Raw genomic sequence first — 21,663 nt, forward strand, 5'->3', positions numbered from 1 at the left:
GACAAAGTGCTTCACAGAAAGATAAGAGTGGTGAGAAAGAGAAAGTACACATTTCCCGTCACATTTGTGCCTAAATTGGTCACTAAATGTGGTCTGTCCTTCATCAAAATCATAAGAATAATTAAACAGTGTCTGCTTAAACTAAAACCACCCAAACATTTACATTTGACCATATTATTATTGGCCATAACATGTAAACAGTGCGGAATAAGTAAGTACACCCCCTGAATCTCGCTGACCTGCAGCAGTTTTGTAAAGAGGAATGGTCCAAGATTCATCCTGATCGTTGTGAACGTCTAATCTGAAACTATAGAAAAGCAGTTATTGCTGCAAAAGAAGGATCAGCAGATATTTAATACAAGGTATTCCACGCTGTTGTGAATGTCTCAGGTTTTTCAGAAAAATATCATGATTAACTTGTGAATTCATCTCACGCTGTCCAGGCCCTGAGGAAACAAAACAACCCCAAACCATGATTCTCCTGCTCCAGACTTCACAGTGAGGAGAGGGTTTTGATGTTCCATTTTTCCTCCTCACATGAAGTTGTGTGTTCCTCCCAAACTATTCAACTGTAGTTTGTGAAAGAGCTCCTGGATGAACCCAAAGTTGAATATTTTAGTGAGAATCATGGTGTGGGGCTGTTTTGTTGCCTCAGGGCCTGGACAACGTGCTATCATCAATGGAAGAATTTAAGAAGTACCCCCTGTATTAAACAGCTGGCTGACTCAGACGCTCACAATGATCCGGATGAATCTTGGATCATTCCTCTTTACAAAACTGTTGCAGTTCAGCGAGATTCAGGGGGTCTACTTACTTATTCCACATTCTCCAGTGAATGTTTACATGTTATGGCCAATAAAAATATGATCAAAAGTAAAGGCTTGGATGGTATTGCTTTACTTTATTTTAAGCTGTTAATTCATCCATCATGAATCCTTATGAAAACAAAAATTATTACATCCCAGACATAATTCAGTGCGTTCTTGAAGAAAATTATGGCAACAACAAGGAAAAAGATCTGTCTAGATCAGTTTAATCAGTCTTAGCCGTCAAATGAGGTGATACAATGGCCTGTAAGGTCCAGTCGAGAAGCGTTTAGATTTGGGTAAAGCTGAACTGGAGATGCGCTCGGTTAAGGCAGGTTTAATGTGACAGGACGTGTTTCCTATTCATGTCAGTGCAGTGGGCTCATTGGGGGAAAACCAAACCCTTAACCCCCGCCTCAACCGAGTGCCTTTTCTCCAGCTCAGCTTCTTGACTGGAGAGCTATAGGCCAGTGTAATGTCTCATTTGAAAGACCAACAAAACTGATCTTAACGGACCTTTTTCCCTGTGTTGTTGCCGGTCGGTTTTGTCACTTTTTAAAAACGCTTTATCGTTGTGCTTTCATCTTCGGCTTCGTCTGTTTTTTTGCCGCTATTTTGCCGCTTTTTCAAGAAGCTTTCAGATTTGGGTCAAGCCGAACTGGAGACAATGTGCTCTGTTAAAGCAGGGGTTAAAAGTGCAGTGGCTTCATTCTTCAACAAAAACACCTGGAGCTCACGGGGAAAACCTGTGCCTCGGTCTTCAGCGTCTTTAACCTGCTCCTCCGGTCAGTGCAGCAGAGCCGTGGTCTCGGACGGCGCCCCCAGCTGGTGCCAGTCCACCCAGTGCTGCCCCGGGCTGAGAGACGACAGCGGGATGAAGGTCTCGCCCAAAACCGGGTTCTCCCAGAACGAGCCGTCGCCCAGAACCCGCAGGTGGATCATCCGGTGTCCCAGGTCCCCGCGAGAGACACGCTCGTACACCAGCTGTGGACAGAGACATGAGACACTAGTACACCAGCTGTGGACAGAGACATGAGACACTCATACACCAGCTGTGGACAGAGACATGAGACACTCATACACCAGCTGTGGACAGAGACATGAGACACTCGTACACCAGCTGTGGACAGAGACATGAGACACTCGTACACCAGCTGTGGACAGAGACATGAGACGCTCATACACCAGCTGTGGACAGAGACATGAGACACTCATACACCAGCTGTGGACAGAGACATGAGACACTCGTACACCAGCTGTGGACAGAGACATGAGACGCTCATACACCAGCTGTGGACAGAGACATGAGACACTCATACACCAGCTGTGGACAGAGACATGAGACACTCGTACACCAGCTGTGGACAGAGACATGAGACGCTCATACACCAGCTGTGGACAGAGACATGAGACACTCGTACACCAGCTGTGGACAGAGACATGAGACACTCGTACACCAGCTGTGGACAGAGACATGAGACGCTCGTACACCAGCTGTGGACAGAGACATGAGACACTCATACACCAGCTGTGGACAGAGACATGAGACACTCGTACACCAGCTGTGGACAGAGACATGAGACACTCATACACCAGCTGTGGACAGAGACATGAGACACTCGTACACCAGACAGAGACATGAGACACTCCTACACCAGCTGTGGACAGAGACATGAGACACTCATACACCAGCTGTGGACAGAGACATGAGACGCTCGTACACCAGCTGTGGACAGAGACATGAGACACTCATACACCAGCTGTGGACAGAGACATGAGACGCTCGTACACCAGCTGTGGACAGAGACATGAGACACTCGTACACCAGACAGAGACATGAGACACTCGTACACCAGCTGTGGACAGAGACATGAGACACTCATACACCAGCTGTGGACAGAGACATGAGACACTCATACACCAGCTGAGGACAGAGACATGAGACACTCATACACCAGCTGTGGACAGAGACATGAGACACTCATACACCAGCTGAGGACAGAGACATGAGACGCTCGTACACCAGCTGTGGACAGAGACATGAGACACTCATACACCAGCTGTGGACAGAGACATGAGACACTCCTACACCAGCTGTGGACAGAGACATGAGACGCTCGTACACCAGCTGTGGACAGAGACATGAGACACTCGTACACCAGACAGAGACATGAGACACTCGTACACCAGCTGTGGACAGAGACATGAGACACTCATACACCAGACAGAGACACTCGTACACCAGCTGTGGACAGAGACATGAGACACTCATACACCAGCTGTGGACAGAGACATGAGACACTCGTACACCAGACAGAGACACTCGTACACCAGCTGTGGACAGAGACATGAGACACTCGTACACCAGACAGAGACACTCGTACACCAGCTGTGGACAGAGACATGAGACACTAGTACACCAGCTGTGGACAGAGACATGAGACACTCATACACCAGCTGTGGACAGAGACATGAGACACTCGTACACCAGCTGTGGACAGAGACATGAGACACTCGTACACCAGCTGTGGACAGAGACATGAGACACTCGTACACCAGCCGTGGACAGAGACATGAGACACTCGTACACCAGCTGTGGACAGAGACATGAGACACTCGTACACCAGCTGTGGACAGAGACATGAGACACTAGTACACCAGCTGTGGACAGAGACATGAGACACTCATACACCAGCTGTGGACAGAGACATGAGACACTCGTACACCAGCTGTGGACAGAGACATGAGACACTCGTACACCAGCTGTGGACAGAGACATGAGACACTCGTACACCAGCTGTGGACAGAGACATGAGACACTCGTACACCAGCCGTGGACAGAGACATGAGACACTCGTACACCAGCTGTGCACAGAGACATGAGACGCTCATACACCAGCTGTGGACAGAGACATGAGACGCTCGTGCACCAGCTGTGGACAGAGACATGAGACACTCGTACACCAGCTGTGGACAGAGACATGAGACACTAGTACACCAGCTGTGGACAGAGACATGAGACACTAGTACACCAGCTGTGGACAGAGACATGAGACACTCATACACCAGCTGTGGACAGAGACATGAGACACTCGTACACCAGAAAGAGACATGAGACACTCCTACACCAGCTGTGGACAGAGACATGAGACACTCATACACCAGCTGTGGACAGAGACATGAGACACTCATACACCAGCTGTGGACAGAGACATGAGACACTCATACACCAGCTGTGGACAGAGACATGAGACGCTCGTACACCAGCTGTGGACAGAGACATGAGACACTCGTACACCAGACAGAGACACTCGTACACCAGCTGTGGACAGAGACATGAGACACTCGTACACCAGCTGTGGACAGAGACATGAGACACTTATACACCAGCTGTGGACAGAGACATGAGACACTCATACACCAGCTGTGGACAGAGACATGAGACACTCATACACCAGCTGTGGACAGAGACATGAGACACTCATACACCAGCTGTGGACAGAGACATGAGACACTCGTACACCAGACAGAGACATGAGACACTCGTACACCAGCTGTGGACAGAGACATGAGACACTCATACACCAGCTGTGGACAGAGACATGAGACGCTCGTACACCAGCTGTGGACAGAGACATGAGACACTCATACACCAGCTGTGGACAGAGACATGAGACGCTCGTACACCAGCTGTGGACAGAGACATGAGACGCTCGTACACCAGCTGTGGACAGAGACATGAGACGCTCGTACACCAGCTGTGGACAGAGACATGAGACACTCGTACACCAGCTGTGGACAGAGACATGAGACACTCATACACCAGCTGTGGACAGAGACATGAGACACTCGTACACCAGCTGTGGACAGAGACATGAGACGCTCGTACACCAGCTGTGGACAGAGACATGAGACACTCGTACACCAGACAGAGACATGAGACACTCCTACACCAGCTGTGGACAGAGACATGAGACACTCATACACCAGCTGTGGACAGAGACATGAGACACTCGTACACCAGACAGAGACACTCGTACACCAGCTGTGGACAGAGACATGAGACACTCATACACCAGCTGTGGACAGAGACATGAGACACTCGTACACCAGCTGTGGACAGAGACATGAGACATGAGACACTCGTACACCAGACAGAGACACTCGTACACCAGCTGTGGACAGAGACATGAGACACTCATACACCAGCTGTGGACAGAGACATGAGACACTCGTACACCAGCTGTGGACAGAGACATGAGACACTCGTACACCAGCTGTGGACAGAGACATGAGACACTCATACACCAGCTGTGGACAGAGACATGAGACACTCGTACACCAGCCGTGGACAGAGACATGAGACACTCGTACACCAGCTGTGGACAGAGACATGAGACATGAGACACTCGTACACCAGCTGTGGACAGAGACATGAGACATGAGACACTCGTACACCAGCCGTGGACAGAGACATGAGACACTCATACACCAGCTGTGGACAGAGACATGAGACATGAGACACTCATACACCAGCTGTGGACAGAGACATGAGACACTCATACACCAGCTGTGGACAGAGACATGAGACACTCATACACCAGCTGTGGACAGAGACATGAGACACTCATACACCAACTGTGGACAGAGACATGAGACATGAGACACTCATACACCAGCTGTGGACAGAGACATGAGACACTTGTACACCAGACAGAGACATGAGACACTCATACACCAGCTGTGGACAGAGACATGAGACACTCATACACCAGCTGTGGACAGAGACATGAGACACTCGTACACCAGCTGTGGACAGAGACATGAGACACTCATACACCAGCTGTGGACAGAGACATGAGACACTCATACACCAGCTGTGGACAGAGACATGAGACGCTCGTACACCAGCTGTGGACAGAGACATGAGACGCTCGTACACCAGCTGTGGACAGAGACATGAGACACTCGTACACCAGCTGTGGACAGAGACATGAGACGCTCGTACACCAGCTGTGGACAGAGACATGAGACACTCGTACACCAGCTGTGGACAGAGACATGAGACACTCATACACCAGCTGTGGACAGAGACATGAGACACTCGTACACCAGCTGTGGACAGAGACATGAGACGCTCGTACACCAGCTGTGGACAGACACGCTCGTACACCAGCTGTGGACAGAGACATGAGACACTCGTACACCAGCTGTGGACAGACACGCTCGTACACCAGCTGTGGACAGAGACATGAGACACTCGTACACCAGCTGTGGACAGACACGCTCGTACACCAGCTGTGGACAGAGACATGAGACGCTCGTACACCAGCTCTGGACAGAGACATGAGACACTCGTACACCAGACAGAGACATGAGACACTCATACACCAGCTGTGGACAGAGACATGAGACACTCGTACACCAGACAGAGACATGAGACACTCATACACCAGCTGTGGACAGAGACATGAGACACTCGTACACCAGCTGTGGACAGAGACATGAGACACTCGTACACCAGCTGTGGACAGAGACATGAGACATGAGACATGAGACACTCATACACCAGCCGTGGACAGAGACATGAGACATGAGACACTCGTACACCAGCTGAGGACAGAGACATGAGACACTCGTACACCAGCTGTGGACAGAGACATGAGACACTCGTACACCAGCTGTGGACAGAGACATGAGACACTCGTACACCAGCTGTGGACAGAGACATGAGACACTCATACACCAGCCGTGGACAGAGACATGAGACACTCGTACACCAGCCGTGGACAGAGACATGAGACACTCGTACACCAGCTGTGGACAGAGACATGAGACATGAGACACTCGTACACCAGCTGAGGACAGAGACATGAGACACTCGTACACCAGCTGTGGACAGAGACATGAGACATGAGACACTCGTACACCAGCTGAGGACAGAGACATGAGACACTCGTACACCAGCTGTGGACAGAGACATGAGACACTCATACACCAGCCGTGGACAGAGACATGAGACATGAGACACTCGTACACCAGCTGAGGACAGAGACATGAGACACTCGTACACCAGCTGTGGACAGAGACATGAGACACTCGTACACCAGCTGTGGACAGAGACATGAGACACTCGTACACCAGCCGTGGACAGAGACATGAGACAGGCCCCAGTCCAAGAAGGCCATACTAGGCGACGATGGGCCCTTGATTTATCCCTGTCCATAAAGGTCTTCTATATAAAATGGACCAAACAAATGGTTACTATGGTTACCATCTCATTATAGGTGGGGTTGCAGGTCTTCCTCGCCGCCTTGGTCTTCCTCTTGCTGCTCTTCTGAGGGTCCGGGAGCAGGTAGACCTTCACGTACGGGTCTGGGTCCGTGCCGTCAGGGAGCGACTGCTGAGAGACCGAACACACCCGGGTCAGTCCAGGTTTAGTCCTGGGTCAGTCCAGGTTTAGTCCAGTACCAGTCCCGGTTTAGTCCAGTTTGAGTCCTCACCAGGCCGCGGATGTGCATGACCATGATGAACAGCTTGTCGTTCTTGTAGGAGATGGAAAGTTTGATTTGTCCCAGTTCTTTCCCTGAGACCGGACTCCACGTCAACTCTGCAACACACAACCAATTATGAAGATAAACGACGACAAATGTAGGAGGCTTTTGAAGCATTTTCATTTTAAACCTGTTTCTTCCCACTTCTAAAGAATCACAGATGTATAAATCACCAGCAGGTTGCGGCGTGTGTCATGTTTATATAAGTATAAAAGGGGAGTTACCTGCAGGTTTGGGGGCGTGTCATGTTTATATAAGTATAAAAGGGGAGTTACCTGCAGGTTTGGGGGCGTGTCATTATATAAGTATAAAAGGGGAGTTACCTGCAGGTTCGGGGGCGTGTCATCTATTATAGAAAACGCTATCTCAATGGCCGCCGCCTGGGCGCCGCCATGTTTATTTCCCATACCGACTTTGAAGCTAAGCAGGAAAGTGCCTGGTTAGAACTGGGATGGGAGACCGTTCCTCGGATGCTAAGCAGGGAAGGGCCTGGTTAGGACTGGGATGGGAGACCGTTTGGGAACACCAGGAAGCCTGGCGACAGTACTGAGTGTGTGCGTGGTTGGTGTTATTACATCCGCGGCCGGCCCCCACGTGACGAGTCCCACCGGCCGCGTGCATTGGCCACGGGTCCATATGGACCGCGGTGCTGCTGCCCGAGGACAACCCGCTGTCACAAAAACGCGAGTGCATGAGATCTGACTGCCGTGCGTGTGCGCGCATCCAAACAGGGCGATGTGTGTGTGCGCGCGTGTGTGTGTGTTCGTGCGTGTGTGTATGTATGTGTGCGCGTGCGCATCCAAACAGGGCGATGTGTGCGTGTGTGTGCGTTCGTGTGTATGTGTGTGCGTGTGTGTGCGTGTGTGTGTGTGTGTATGTATGTGTGCGCGTGCGCATCCAAACAGGGCGATGTGTGCGTGTGTGTGCGTTCGTGTGTATGTGTGCGCGTGTGTGTGTTCGTGCGTGTGTGTGTGTATGTATGTGTGCGCATGCGCATCCAAACAGGGCAATGTGTGCGTGTGTGTGCGTGTGTGTATGTGTGTGCGTGTGCGTGCGTGCCCAAAACCTGCTCAAACACGAGCCTCTAATCACACGCGCTGCTCCGACTGATTTATCCTCCGTGTGAGTAAAAGCGAAAATGACCACTTAACGAGCGCATGGCCTGCACTGCGTAGTTTTTTTTCTTTTTATCTTTTTTTTTACTTTGCTGCTGGACCATTTGTTTTCTATTTTGCTTTCACGTATTGAGCCCAGAGGTACATTTTATTCTAAAGCAGCTTGGAAAGCATTGCCAATTTTATTGTAAGGTTATAAATACTGTCTAACAACGATAATTTGGCTATTTCATTTCAAAACCTACTCATTATTTTTTGGATTGTAAACCAAACCACGGGTCCTGCACCGTGAACCTAAGCGTTAGAACTGAACCCCTAATATTTATCCATAATTATTCCACTGTCTCTTGAATCCTGTTCCCCGAGTTTAGCGAAAATATTGTCGTTGTAGTTTATAAGAAAGGAGTACGGGTGCATCAAACACTCCAATTGCAGTTTGTTTGAAAACATTTTTGGCATTCATTCTTTTACTCATTTGTAGTGGCCATAGTTTCTGGAATGGGTTGGGAACCACTGGTCTACAGCTGAACTGTGTGACGGGTTGGACATTTCTTTGTAATCACTCATAATCTCAGAATATCAAATGTGGAGACTAGCGAGGCCCGGCCGAAGGCCGGGTGTCAGCTAGTGTTTATATAAGTATAAAAGGGGAGTTACCTGCAGGTTTGGGGGCGTGTCATTATATAAGTATAAAAGGGGAGTTACCTGCAGGTCGGGGGCGGGTCATGTTTATATAAGTATAAAAGGGGAGTTACCTGCAGGTTTGGGGGCGTGTCATTATATAAGTATAAAAGGGGAGTTACCTGCAGGTTTGGGGGCGTGTCATTATATAAGTATAAAAGGGGAGTTACCTGCAGGTTTGGGGGCGGGTCTCTCTGACGGCGTCTCATCTCGTGGCAGAGGGTGGAAGAACGAGTAAACCAGGTCACACTGAGGAAATAAAGACAAACATTTATATTTCCTGTTTAACTTGTGATGTTTTTGAGCTGTGACCACTTACCTGGGCGACCTCGGCGGCCGCGTGCAGCAGGTGCCACACATATCCGTTCAGCTCGTCTTTCCTCCTGTCCGCTGCTGCCTCACCACGCGACCGGCCAATCACGAAGCGGCTCGGGAAGCTGCGGAAGGGACCGTAAGTCAATATATAAATATACACTGCTCACAAAAACTTAGGGCACACTCAAAAAACACAATGTAACTCCAAGTCAATCAAATTTCTGGGATATCAGACTGTCCAGTTAGGAAGCCACGCTTATTGTGAATCAATTTGACTTGGTGTTGTGGAAATTAAACAGACACAGGTGGAAATGAGAGGCAATTAGCAAGATCACTCCAAAAGAGGAATGGTTTTGCAGGTGGTGACCACAGACCATTTCCCTGTCTTCATCCTTTGGACCGTATTTTTGGAACACTTTTGCATTTGTCCAGTGTTCTCACCACTAGAGGTATCATGAGGAGCATCTACAACCCACAGAAGCTGCTCAGGGAGTGATGCTCATCCAAAATGGCACGTCCATTCGTGCTGTGGCAAGAAGGTTTGCTGTGTCTCCCAGCGCAGTGTCCAGAGCATGGAGGAGATACCAGGAGACAGGCCAGTACACCAGGAGACCTGGGGGGGGGGCCGACCGAGGTCAACAACCTGTTACCTGGGCAGTTTGAAGGAGGCAGAGTCTGGAGTGTTACCTGGGCAGTTTGGTTTGGAGGAGGCGGAGTCTGGAGTGTTACCTGGGCAGTTTGGAGGAGGCGGAGTCTGGTGGAGGGTTACCTGGGTAGTTTGGAGGAGGCGGAGTCTGGTAGAGTGTTACCTGGGCAGTTTGGAGGAGGGGAAGAGCAGCCGCAGTTTGCTGTGGAGCTCGTGGAATTCCTCAAAGGTTCTCTGCACCAGTGACGTCTCTTGCTCCCGCTCCACCTTCACCACAAACAACTGGAGGAAAACATCCAGAAAATCAAAGCAGATGAACACATGTCAACAATACACAATACATAGCGCTTGTTGGAGCAGATTTATAATAACGTACATAACCCTTGTTGGAGCATAGTTATAATAACGTACATAACCCTTGTTGGAGCATAGTTATAATAACGTACATAACCCTTGTTGGAGCAGATTCATAATAACGTACATAACCCTTGTTGGAGCATAGTTATATTAACGTACATAACCCTTGTTGGAGCATAGTTATATTAACGTACATAACCCTTGTTGGAGCATAGTTATATTAACGTACATAACCCTTGTTGGAGCATAGTTATATTAACGTACATAACCCTTGTTGGAGCATAGTTATATTAACGTACATAACCCTTGTTGGAGCATAGTTATAATAACGTACATAACCCTTGTTGGAGCATAGTTATATTAACGTACATAACCCTTGTTGGAGCATAGTTATATTAACGTACATAACCCTTGTTGGAGCATAGTTATAATAACGTACATAACCCTTGTTGGAGCATAGTTATATTAACGTACATAACCCTTGTTGGAGCAGATTTATAATAACGTACATAACCCTTGTTGGAGCATAGTTATATTAACGTACATAACCCTTGTTGGAGCATAGTTATAATAACGTACATAACCCTTGTTGGAGCATAGTTATATTAACGTACATAACCCTTGTTGGAGCATAGTTATAATAACGTACATAACCCTTGTTGGAGCATAGTTATATTAACGTACATAACCCTTGTTGGAGCATAGTTATATTAACGTACATAACCCTTGTTGGAGCATAGTTATATTAACGTACATAACCCTTGTTGGAGCATAGTTATATTAACGTACATAACCCTTGTTGGAGCATAGTTATATTAACGTACATAACCCTTGTTGGAGCATAGTTATAATAACGTACATAACCCTTGTTGGAGCATAGTTATATTAACGTACATAACCCTTGTTGGAGCATAGTTATATTAACGTACATAACCCTTGTTGGAGCATAGTTATATTAACGTACATAACCCTTGTTGGAGCATAGTTATATTAACGTACATAACCCTTGTTGGAGCATAGTTATAATAACGTACATAACCCTTGTTGGAGCATAGTTATATTAACGTACATAACCCTTGTTGGAGCATAGTTATATTAACGTACATAACCCTTGTTGGAGCATAGTTATAATAACGTACATAACCCTTGTTGGAGCATAGTTATAATAACGTACATAACCCTTGTTGGAGCATAGTTATAATAACGTACATAACCCTTGTTGGAGCATAGTTATAATAACGTACATAACCCTTGTTGGAGCATAGTTATATTAACGTACATAACCCTTGTTGGAGCAGATTTATAATAACGTACATAACCCTTGTTGGAGCATAGTTATATTAACGTACATAACCCTTGTTGGAGCATAGTTATAATAACGTACATAACCCTTGTTGGAGCATAGTTATAATAACGTACATAACCCTTGTTGGAGCATAGTTATAATAACGTACATAACCCTTGTTGGAGCATAGTTATAATAACGTACATAACCCTTGTTGGAGCATAGTTATAATAACGTACATAACCCTTGTTGGAGCATAGTTATAATAACGTACATAACCCTTGTTGGAGCATAGTTATAATAACGTACATAACCCTTGTTGGAGCATAGTTATAATAACGTACATAACCCTTGTTGGAGCGCATGTGTCTGCAGATGTACAGGTTCTTGATGGTGCCATCGCTCCTCGCCGTATAAACTCGGGGGCAGAAGGAAAGCGTCGGTCGCTCTTCGTTCGTCGTGAACTTCATTTGGGCCAAGTTATGGATGAAAAAGTTCAGTTTGGTGGCGACGCTGCCCAGACTGGACTCGATCAGCCTGGACACAACGGAAAAGAGGAATAAAGTCTGGAGGCGGCCGGGTTTTAAAAGTAGTCATCTGATAACGCTGCCACTGAAAGCCATGGAAAGAAAGAAAACCAACACCATTACCTGGTGAAGTACATGGTAGCATCGGCCTCAGACTCCTGAGGTCTGAGCGCATCATAAACATATTTCAGATCCTCCAGGTCGGACAGCTCCGGGATCCCACAGGACAACATCTAAACAAGAAAACAACACCTTTACAAAAGCATCATGGACATTCACGTGGGAACAGTGATTACATTTTTACAAAACAAAATAACAGTAAACTGACTGGTGACGATATTCCTTTGATGTATTTGTGTTGACAGAGCTAATGCTGCGGTCCATTTGTCCTCGGAGGTTGGAAAGCAGTTGGAAAGTTTAATTAAAATCTAACTCCTTTAGGCTACGAAACTGTAAAAAGGCCATACTCTGCCTGATCCTGTCAGACCTCGAGGCTAAGCAGGGAAGGGACTGACTGGTACTCGGATGGAGACCATTTGGGAAACACTAGGAAGCCTGTGTGTCTGTAGTGAGTGAGCGGTGGTGGGAGGGGACGAGGGCACAGACTGATTGCCTCGCTTCCGTCAGTCTACCCCAGGGCAGCTGTGGCTACAGTAATAGTTTACCACCACCGAGTACAGAGTGAATGAATAATGACTACAGTGTGGCGCTTTGAGAAACTTGGTAATAAAGGCTTGTAAAGTGCAATACATGTAAGACAACGGGGTCACAATTTTTAAATAGGTAAACATCAGCCATTTTACTGTGGGTACTAATAGAGTAATGGAGGGGTACTCACCAGGCCCAGCAGGTTTAGAATGTGTGGGTAATCGTGGGGTAATGGAGGTGTACTCTGGGGTACTCACCAGGCCCAGCAGGTTGAGAATGTGTGGGTAATCGTGGGGTAATGGAGGGGTACTCTGGGGTACTCACCAGGCCCAGCAGGCTGAGAATGTGTGGGTAATCGTGGGGTAATGGAGGGGTACTCTGGGGTACTCACCAGGCCCAGCAGGTTGAGAATGTGTGGGTAATCATGGGGTAATGGAGGTGTACTCTGGGGTACTCACCAGGCCCAGCAGGTTGAGGAACAGGTGCGTGTGTTTGCGGATGAGGTTGTAGGCCTCGCAGCACAGATCCACAAAGTCATGAAAGCGACTGGACGGTTTGTCTCCGCCGTTAATCACGTACGCCATGTCGGAGGTGAACACGAACGGGGCGCGGTCTCTGCAGGGAGAGATAATGTGTGTTTTCTCACTGTACAGACGTAAACAGGGACTTTAAAAAGCTGTAAGTGGACCTGAAACTCTGGCTCTCACCGTTTGATGTTGCCGAACATCTGGGCGTGTCCGAGGAACTTCCCGAAGTCGATGTGGAACATGTGTCCGCTGCTCTTCAACATGATGTTGTCGTTGTGGCGATCACAGATGCCCAGGACGTACGTGGCCACGCAGCAGCCCGCACACGAGTAGATGAAGTTCTCCACCGCCTGAAGAGGAGAAGAGGTGGTCAGGAGAAGCCCTTCTTTAGACAGAACTCACTGCTGCAGCCACTGCTGTCTACACATGAACTGTACAGGTAGAAGTATTCATGGTACCTTGTACTGGGTTGCAATAGTATTCCTAGTTTTATTATAAATATTGTGTTTGTAATTAGGACAAGGGCCGAGGTGGGTCACAATGTTTATCATGAGTTTTTCAGTCTTTTTATATATATATATATATATATATATATATATATATATATATATATATATATATATATATATATATATATACGTGTATGTATATATATATATATATATATATATATATATACATGTACGCCATACGCTTTGCCTTACTTTACATGGAATATTTAAAACTATAAATAAAGTAACTCTCTGATCATACAGAGAATATGAGCCAGCTGGGCCTTATATGAAACTACAAATGGTGCTGAAATGTCTTTCTGTTACTAACTTATTGTACAACCCACATCAACGTCTCAATGCCTTCGGTAAAAACTGGAATTGTAGTATATGCAGTAATATTTGCAGTACCTTGTCATACTGCTCCTCTGTGGGGTTGTAGTTGTAGTAATAGTATTTGCAGTAGTAGTAGTACCTTGTTGTACTGCTCCTCTGTGGGGTTGTAGTAATAGTATTTGCAGTAGTAGTAGTACCTTGTCGTACTGCTCCTCTGTGGGGTTGTAGTTGTAGTAATAGTATTTGCAGTAGTAGTAGTACCTTGTCGTACTGCTCCTCTGTGGGGTTGTAGTTGTAGTAATAGTATTTGCAGTAGTAGTAGTACCTTGTCGTACTGCTCCTCTGTGGGGTTGTAGTTGTAGTAATAGTATTTGCAGTAGTAGTAGTACCTTGTCGTACTGCTCCTCTGTGGGGTTGTAGTTGTAGTAATAGTATTTGCAGTAGCAGTAGTACCTTGTCGTACTGCTCCTCTGTGGGGTTGTAGTTGTAGTAGTAGTATTTGCAGTAGTAGTAGTACCTTGTCGTACTGCTCCTCTGTGGGGTTGTAGTTGTAGTAGTAGTATTTGCAGTGGTAGTAGTACCTTGTCGTACTGCTCCTCTGTGGGGTTGTAGTAATAGTATTTGCAGTAGTAGTAGTAGTACCTTGTCGTACTGCTCCTCTGTGGGGTTGTAGTAATAGTATTTGCAGTAGTAGTAGTACCTTGTCGTACTGCTCCTCTGTGGGGTTGTAGTTGTAGTAGTAGTATTTGCAGTGGTAGTAGTACCTTGTCGTACTGCTCCTCTGTGGGGTTGTAGTAATAGTATTTGCAGTAGTATTTGCAGTACCTTGTCGTACAGCTCCTCTGTGGGGTTGTAGTAATAGTATTTGCAGTAGTAGTAGTACCTTGTCGTACTGCTCCTCTGTGGGGTTGTAGTAATAGTATTTGCAGTAGTAGTAGTACCTTGTTGTACTGCTCCTCTGTGGGGTTGTAGTAATAGTATTTGCAGTAGTATTTGCAGTTCCTTGTCGTACTGCTCCTCTGTGGGGTTGTAGTTGTAGTAATAGTATTTGCAGTAGTAGTAGTACCTTGTCGTACTGCTCCTCTGTGGGGTTGTAGTTGTAGTAATAGTATTTGCAGTAGTAGTAGTACCTTGTCGTACTGCTCCTCTGTGGGGTTGTAGTTGTAGTAATAGTATTTGCAGTAGTAGTAGTACCTTGTCGTACTGCTCCTCTGTGGGGTTGTAGTTGTAGTAATAGTATTTGCAGTAGTAGTAGTACCTTGTCGTACTGCTCCTCTGTGGGGTTGTAGTAATAGTATTTGCAGTAGTAGTAGTACCTTGTCGTACTGCTCCTCTGTGGGGTTGTAGTTGTAGTAATAGTATTTGCAGTAGTAGTAGTACCTTGTCGTACTGCTCCTCTGTGGGGTTGTAGTTGTAGTAATAGTATTTGCAGTAGTAGTAGTACCTTGTCGTACTGCTCCTCTGTGGGGTTGTAGTTGTAGTAATAGTATTTGCAGTAGTAGTAGTACCTTGTCGTACTGCTCCTCTGTGGGGTTGTAGTTGTAGTAATAGTATTTGCAGTAGTAGTAGTACCTTGTCGTACTGCTCCTCTGTGGGGTTGTAGTTGTAGTAATAGTATTTGCAGTAGTAGTAGTACCTTGTCGTACTGCTCCTCTGTGGGGTTGTAGTTGTAGTAATAGTATTTGCAGTAGTAGTAGTACCTTGTCGTACTGCTCCTCTGTGGGGTTGTAGTAATAGTATTTGCAGTAGTAGTAGTACCTTGTCGTACTGCTCCTCTGTGGGGTTGTAGTTGTAATAATAGTATTTGCAGTAGTAGTAGTACCTTGTCGTACTGCTCCTCTGTGGGGTTGTAGTTGTAGTAATAGTATTTGCAGTAGTAGTAGTACCTTGTCGTACTGCTCCTCTGTGGGGTTGTAGTTGTAGTAATAGTATTTGCAGTAGTAGTAGTACCTTGTCGTACTGCTCCTCTGTGGGGTTGTAGTTGTAGTAATAGTATTTGCAGTAGTAGTAGTACCTTGTCGTACTGCTCCTCTGTGGGGTTGTAGTTGTAGTAATAGTATTTGCAGTAGTAGTAGTACCTTGTCGTACTGCTCCTCTGTGGGGTTGTAGTTGTAGTAATAGTATTTGCAGTAGTAGTAGTACCTTGTCGTACTGCTCCTCTGTGGGGTTGTAGTTGTAGTAATAGTATTTGCAGTAGTAGTAGTACCTTGTCGTACTGCTCCTCTGTGGGGTTGTAGTTGTAGTAATAGTATTTGCAGTAGTAGTAGTACCTTGTCGTACTGCTCCTCTGTGGGGTTGTAGTTGTAGTAATAGTATTTGCAGTAGTAGTAGTACCTTGTCGTACTGCTCCTCTGTGGGGTTGTAGTTGTAGTAATAGTATTTGCAGTAGTAGTAGTACCTTGTCGTACTGCTCCTCTGTGGGGTTGTAGTTGTAGTAATAGTATTTGCAGTAGTAGTAGTACCTTGTCGTACTGCTCCTCTGTGGGGTTGTAGTAATAGTATTTGCAGTAGTAGTAGTACCTTGTCGTACTGCTCCTCTGTGGGGTTGTAGTTGTAATAATAGTATTTGCAGTAGTAGTAGTACCTTGTCGTACTGCTCCTCTGTGGGGTTGTAGTTGTAGTAGTAGTATTTGCAGTAGTAGTAGTACCTTGTCGTACTGCTCCTCTGTGGGGTTGTAGTTGTAGTAGTAGTATTTGCAGTGGTAGTAGTACCTTGTCGTACTGCTCCTCTGTGGGGTTGTAGTTGTAGTAATAGTATTTGCAGTAGTAGTAGTACCTTGTCGTACTGCTCCTCTGTGGGGTTGTAGTTGTAGTAGTAGTATTTGCAGTAGTAGTAGTACCTTGTCGTACTGCTCCTCTGTGGGGTTGTAGTTGTAGTAGTAGTATTTGCAGTGGTAGTAGTACCTTGTCGTACTGCTCCTCTGTGGGGTTGTAGTAATAGTATTTGCAGTAGTAGTAGTAGTACCTTGTCGTACTGCTCCTCTGTGGGGTTGTAGTAATAGTATTTGCAGTAGTAGTAGTACCTTGTCGTACTGCTCCTCTGTGGGGTTGTAGTTGTAGTAGTAGTATTTGCAGTGGTAGTAGTACCTTGTCGTACTGCTCCTCTGTGGGGTTGTAGTAATAGTATTTGCAGTAGTAGTAGTAGTACCTTGTCGTACTGCTCCTCTGTGGGGTTGTAGTTGTAGTAATAGTATTTGCAGTAGTAGTAGTACCTTGTCGTACTGCTCCTCTGTGGGGTTGTAGTTGTAGTAATAGTATTTGCAGTAGTAGTAGTACCTTGTCGTACTGCTCCTCTGTGGGGTTGTAGTAATAGTATTTGCAGTAGTAGTAGTACCTTGTCGTACTGCTCCTCTGTGGGGTTGTAGTTGTAATAATAGTATTTGCAGTAGTAGTAGTACCTTGTCGTACTGCTCCTCTGTGGGGTTGTAGTTGTAGTAGTAGTATTTGCAGTAGTAGTAGTACCTTGTCGTACTGCTCCTCTGTGGGGTTGTAGTTGTAGTAGTAGTATTTGCAGTGGTAGTAGTACCTTGTCGTACTGCTCCTCTGTGGGGTTGTAGTAATAGTATTTGCAGTAGTAGTAGTACCTTGTCGTACTGCTCCTCTGTGGGGTTGTAGTAATAGTATTTGCAGTAGTAGTAGTACCTTGTTGTACTGCTCCTCTGTGGGGTTGTAGTAATAGTATTTGCAGTAGTATTTGCAGTTCCTTGTCGTACTGCTCCTCTGTGGGGTTGTAGTTGTAGTAATAGTATTTACAGTAGTAGTAGTACCTTGTCGTACTGCTCCTCTGTGGGGTTGTAGTTGTAGTAATAGTATTTGCAGTAGTAGTAGTACCTTGTCGTACTGCTCCTCTGTGGGATTGTAGTTGTAGTAATAGTATTTACAGTAGTAGTAGTACCTTGTCGTACTGCTCCTCTGTGGGGTTGTAGTTGTAGTAATAGTATTTGCAGTAGTAGTAGTACCTTGTCGTACTGCTCCTCTGTGGGGTTGTAGTTGTAGTAATAGTATTTGCAGTAGTAGTAGTACCTTGTCGTACTGCTCCTCTGTGGGGTTGTAGTAATAGTATTTGCAGTAGTAGTAGTACCTTGTCGTACTGCTCCTCTGTGGGGTTGTAGTTGTAGTAATAGTATTTGCAGTAGTAGTAGTACCTTGTCGTACTGCTCCTCTGTGGGATTGTAGTTGTAGTAATAGTATTTGCAGTAGTAGTAGTACCTTGTCGTACTGCTCCTCTGTGGGGTTGTAGTTGTAGTAATAGTATTTGCAGTAGCAGTAGTACCTTGTCGTACTGCTCCTCTGTGGGATTGTAGTTGTAGTAATAGTATTTGCAGTAGTAGTAGTTCCTTGTCGTACTGCTCCTCTGTGGGGTTGTAGTTGTAGTAATAGTATTTGCAGTAGTAGTAGTACCTTGTCGTACTGCTCCTCTGTGGGGTTGTAGTTGTAGTAATAGTATTTGCAGTAGTAGTAGTACCTTGTCGTACTGCTCCTCTGTGGGGTTGTAGTTGTAGTAATAGTATTTGCAGTAGTAGTAGTACCTTGTCGTACTGCTCCTCTGTGGGGTTGTAGTAATAGTATTTGCAGTAGTATTTGCAGTACCTTGTCGTACTGCTCCTCTGTGGGGTTGTAATAATAGTATTTGCAGTAGTAGTAGTACCTTGTCGTACTGCTCCTCTGTGGGGTTGTAGTAATAGTATTTGCAGTAGTATTTGCAGTACCTTGTCGTACTGCTCCTCTGTGGGGTTGTAGTTGTAGTAGTAGTATTTGCAGTAGTAGTAGTACCTTGTCGTACTGCTCCTCTGTGGGGTTGTAGTTGTAGTAGTAGTATTTGCAGTGGTAGTAGTACCTTGTCGTACTGCTCCTCTGTGGGGTTGTAGTAATAGTATTTGCAGTAGTAGTAGTAGTACCTTGTCGTACTGCTCCTCTGTGGGGTTGTAGTAATAGTATTTGCAGTAGTAGTAGTACCTTGTCGTACTGCTCCTCTGTGGGGTTGTAGTTGTAGTAGTAGTATTTGCAGTGGTAGTAGTACCTTGTCGTACTGCTCCTCTGTGGGGTTGTAGTAATAGTATTTGCAGTAGTAGTAGTAGTACCTTGTCATACTGCTCCTCTGTGGGGTTGTAGTTGTAGTAATAGTATTTGCAGTAGTAGTAGTACCTTGTCGTACTGCTCCTCTGTGGGGTTGTAGTTGTAGTAATAGTATTTGCAGTAGTAGTAGTACCTTGTCGTACTGCTCCTCTGTGGGGTTGTAGTAATAGTATTTGCAGTAGTAGTAGTACCTTGTCGTACTGCTCCTCTGTGGGGTTGTAGTTGTAATAATAGTATTTGCAGTAGTAGTAGTACCTTGTCGTACTGCTCCTCTGTGGGGTTGTAGTTGTAGTAGTAGTATTTGCAGTAGTAGTAGTACCTTGTCGTACTGCTCCTCTGTGGGGTTGTAGTTGTAGTAGTAGTATTTGCAGTGGTAGTAGTACCTTGTCGTACTGCTCCTCTGTGGGGTTGTAGTAATAGTATTTGCAGTAGTAGTAGTACCTTGTCGTACTGCTCCTCTGTGGGGTTGTAGTAATAGTATTTGCAGTAGTAGTAGTACCTTGTTGTACTGCTCCTCTGTGGGGTTGTAGTAATAGTATTTGCAGTAGTATTTGCAGTTCCTTGTCGTACTGCTCCTCTGTGGGGTTGTAGTTGTAGTAATAGTATTTACAGTAGTAGTAGTACCTTGTCGTACTGCTCCTCTGTGGGGTTGTAGTTGTAGTAATAGTATTTGCAGTAGTAGTAGTACCTTGTCGTACTGCTCCTCTGTGGGATTGTAGTTGTAGTAATAGTATTTACAGTAGTAGTAGTACCTTGTCGTACTGCTCCTCTGTGGGGTTGTAGTTGTAGTAATAGTATTTGCAGTAGTAGTAGTACCTTGTCGTACTGCTCCTCTGTGGGGTTGTAGTTGTAGTAATAGTATTTGCAGTAGTAGTAGTACCTTGTCGTACTGCTCCTCTGTGGGGTTGTAGTAATAGTATTTGCAGTAGTAGTAGTACCTTGTCGTACTGCTCCTCTGTGGGGTTGTAGTTGTAGTAATAGTATTTGCAGTAGTAGTAGTACCTTGTCGTACTGCTCCTCTGTGGGATTGTAGTTGTAGTAATAGTATTTGCAGTAGTAGTAGTACCTTGTCGTACTGCTCCTCTGTGGGGTTGTAGTTGTAGTAATAGTATTTGCAGTAGCAGTAGTACCTTGTCGTACTGCTCCTCTGTGGGATTGTAGTTGTAGTAATAGTATTTGCAGTAGTAGTAGTTCCTTGTCGTACTGCTCCTCTGTGGGGTTGTAGTTGTAGTAATAGTATTTGCAGTAGTAGTAGTACCTTGTCGTACTGCTCCTCTGTGGGGTTGTAGTTGTAGTAATAGTATTTGCAGTAGTAGTAGTACCTTGTCGTACTGCTCCTCTGTGGGGTTGTAGTTGTAGTAATAGTATTTGCAGTAGTAGTAGTACCTTGTCGTACTGCTCCTCTGTGGGGTTGTAGTAATAGTATTTGCAGTAGTATTTGCAGTACCTTGTCGTACTGCTCCTCTGTGGGGTTGTAATAATAGTATTTGCAGTAGTAGTAGTACCTTGTCGTACTGCTCCTCTGTGGGGTTGTAGTAATAGTATTTGCAGTAGTATTTGCAGTACCTTGTCGTACTGCTCCTCTGTGGGGTTGTAATAATAGTATTTGCAGTAGTAGTAGTAGTACCTTGTCGTACTGCTCCTCTGTGGGGTTGTAGTTGTAGTAATAGTATTTGCAGTAGTAGTAGTACCTTGTCGTACTGCTCCTCTGTGGGGTTGTAGTAATAGTATTTGCAGTAGTAGTAGTACCTTGTCGTACTGCTCCTCTGTGGGGTTGTAGTTGTAGTAATAGTATTTGCAGTAGTAGTAGTACCTTGTCGTACTGCTCCTCTGTGGGGTTGTAGTAATAGTATTTGCAGTGGTAGTAGTACCTTGTCGTACTGCTCCTCTGTGGGGTTGTACTTCTGGAGCCAGTCAGCCAGAGGTCTGTCCTTAAAGGAGCCTGTGACTCCGTGCTCCACCTGGATCCTCCTCAGAGTGTCGGCCTGAGGGATCATCTCCACCATCCCTGAGGAACAGGAGAGTGTGTCAGATGCCCTCCCACGCCTCAGATGCCCTCCCGTGCCCCGTACCTCTGCCGCGGCCCGTGGAGAAGCACTTGAACAGCACCATCCTCATGTCCAGACCCTCCTGGATCCAGATGTTGTTCATGACGCGGATCATCTGCAGCGTCAGCATGTCCTGGCGGAGGTCGTCCCCAGACTGGACATAAACAGACACACCGTCACACACCGACACACACCGTCACACACCGTCACACACACCGAAACATGTGTGAGAGATGATGACACAATCTGAC

General features: G+C 46.1%; 1 protein-coding gene across 1 annotated transcript in view; it reads right to left on the minus strand.

Annotated features, from left to right (window-relative positions):
- Nucleotides 1–1,352: 1,352 nt before the first annotated feature.
- pik3c2b (phosphatidylinositol-4-phosphate 3-kinase, catalytic subunit type 2 beta) overlaps nucleotides 1,353–21,663 on the minus strand; it is a 53,976-nt gene continuing 33,665 nt past the window's right edge. The window contains exons 22-33 of the mRNA XM_079556044.1: nucleotides 21,437–21,566; nucleotides 21,236–21,372; nucleotides 13,642–13,811; nucleotides 13,393–13,549; nucleotides 12,410–12,519; nucleotides 12,104–12,296; nucleotides 10,281–10,399; nucleotides 9,476–9,593; nucleotides 9,327–9,405; nucleotides 7,310–7,416; nucleotides 7,081–7,209; nucleotides 1,353–1,790 (exon numbers count right to left, since the gene is read on the minus strand). Of these exons, the coding sequence (XP_079412170.1) occupies nucleotides 1,593–1,790; nucleotides 7,081–7,209; nucleotides 7,310–7,416; nucleotides 9,327–9,405; nucleotides 9,476–9,593; nucleotides 10,281–10,399; nucleotides 12,104–12,296; nucleotides 12,410–12,519; nucleotides 13,393–13,549; nucleotides 13,642–13,811; nucleotides 21,236–21,372; nucleotides 21,437–21,566 (1,647 nt within the window). The 3' untranslated portion in view covers nucleotides 1,353–1,592. The remainder of the gene's footprint in view (nucleotides 1,791–7,080; nucleotides 7,210–7,309; nucleotides 7,417–9,326; nucleotides 9,406–9,475; nucleotides 9,594–10,280; nucleotides 10,400–12,103; nucleotides 12,297–12,409; nucleotides 12,520–13,392; nucleotides 13,550–13,641; nucleotides 13,812–21,235; nucleotides 21,373–21,436; nucleotides 21,567–21,663) is intronic.

The sequence above is a fragment of the Gobius niger genome, assembly GCF_951799975.1.
Source record: "Gobius niger genome assembly, chromosome: 5".
In the NCBI taxonomy this organism is placed as follows: domain Eukaryota; kingdom Metazoa; phylum Chordata; class Actinopteri; order Gobiiformes; family Gobiidae; genus Gobius; species Gobius niger.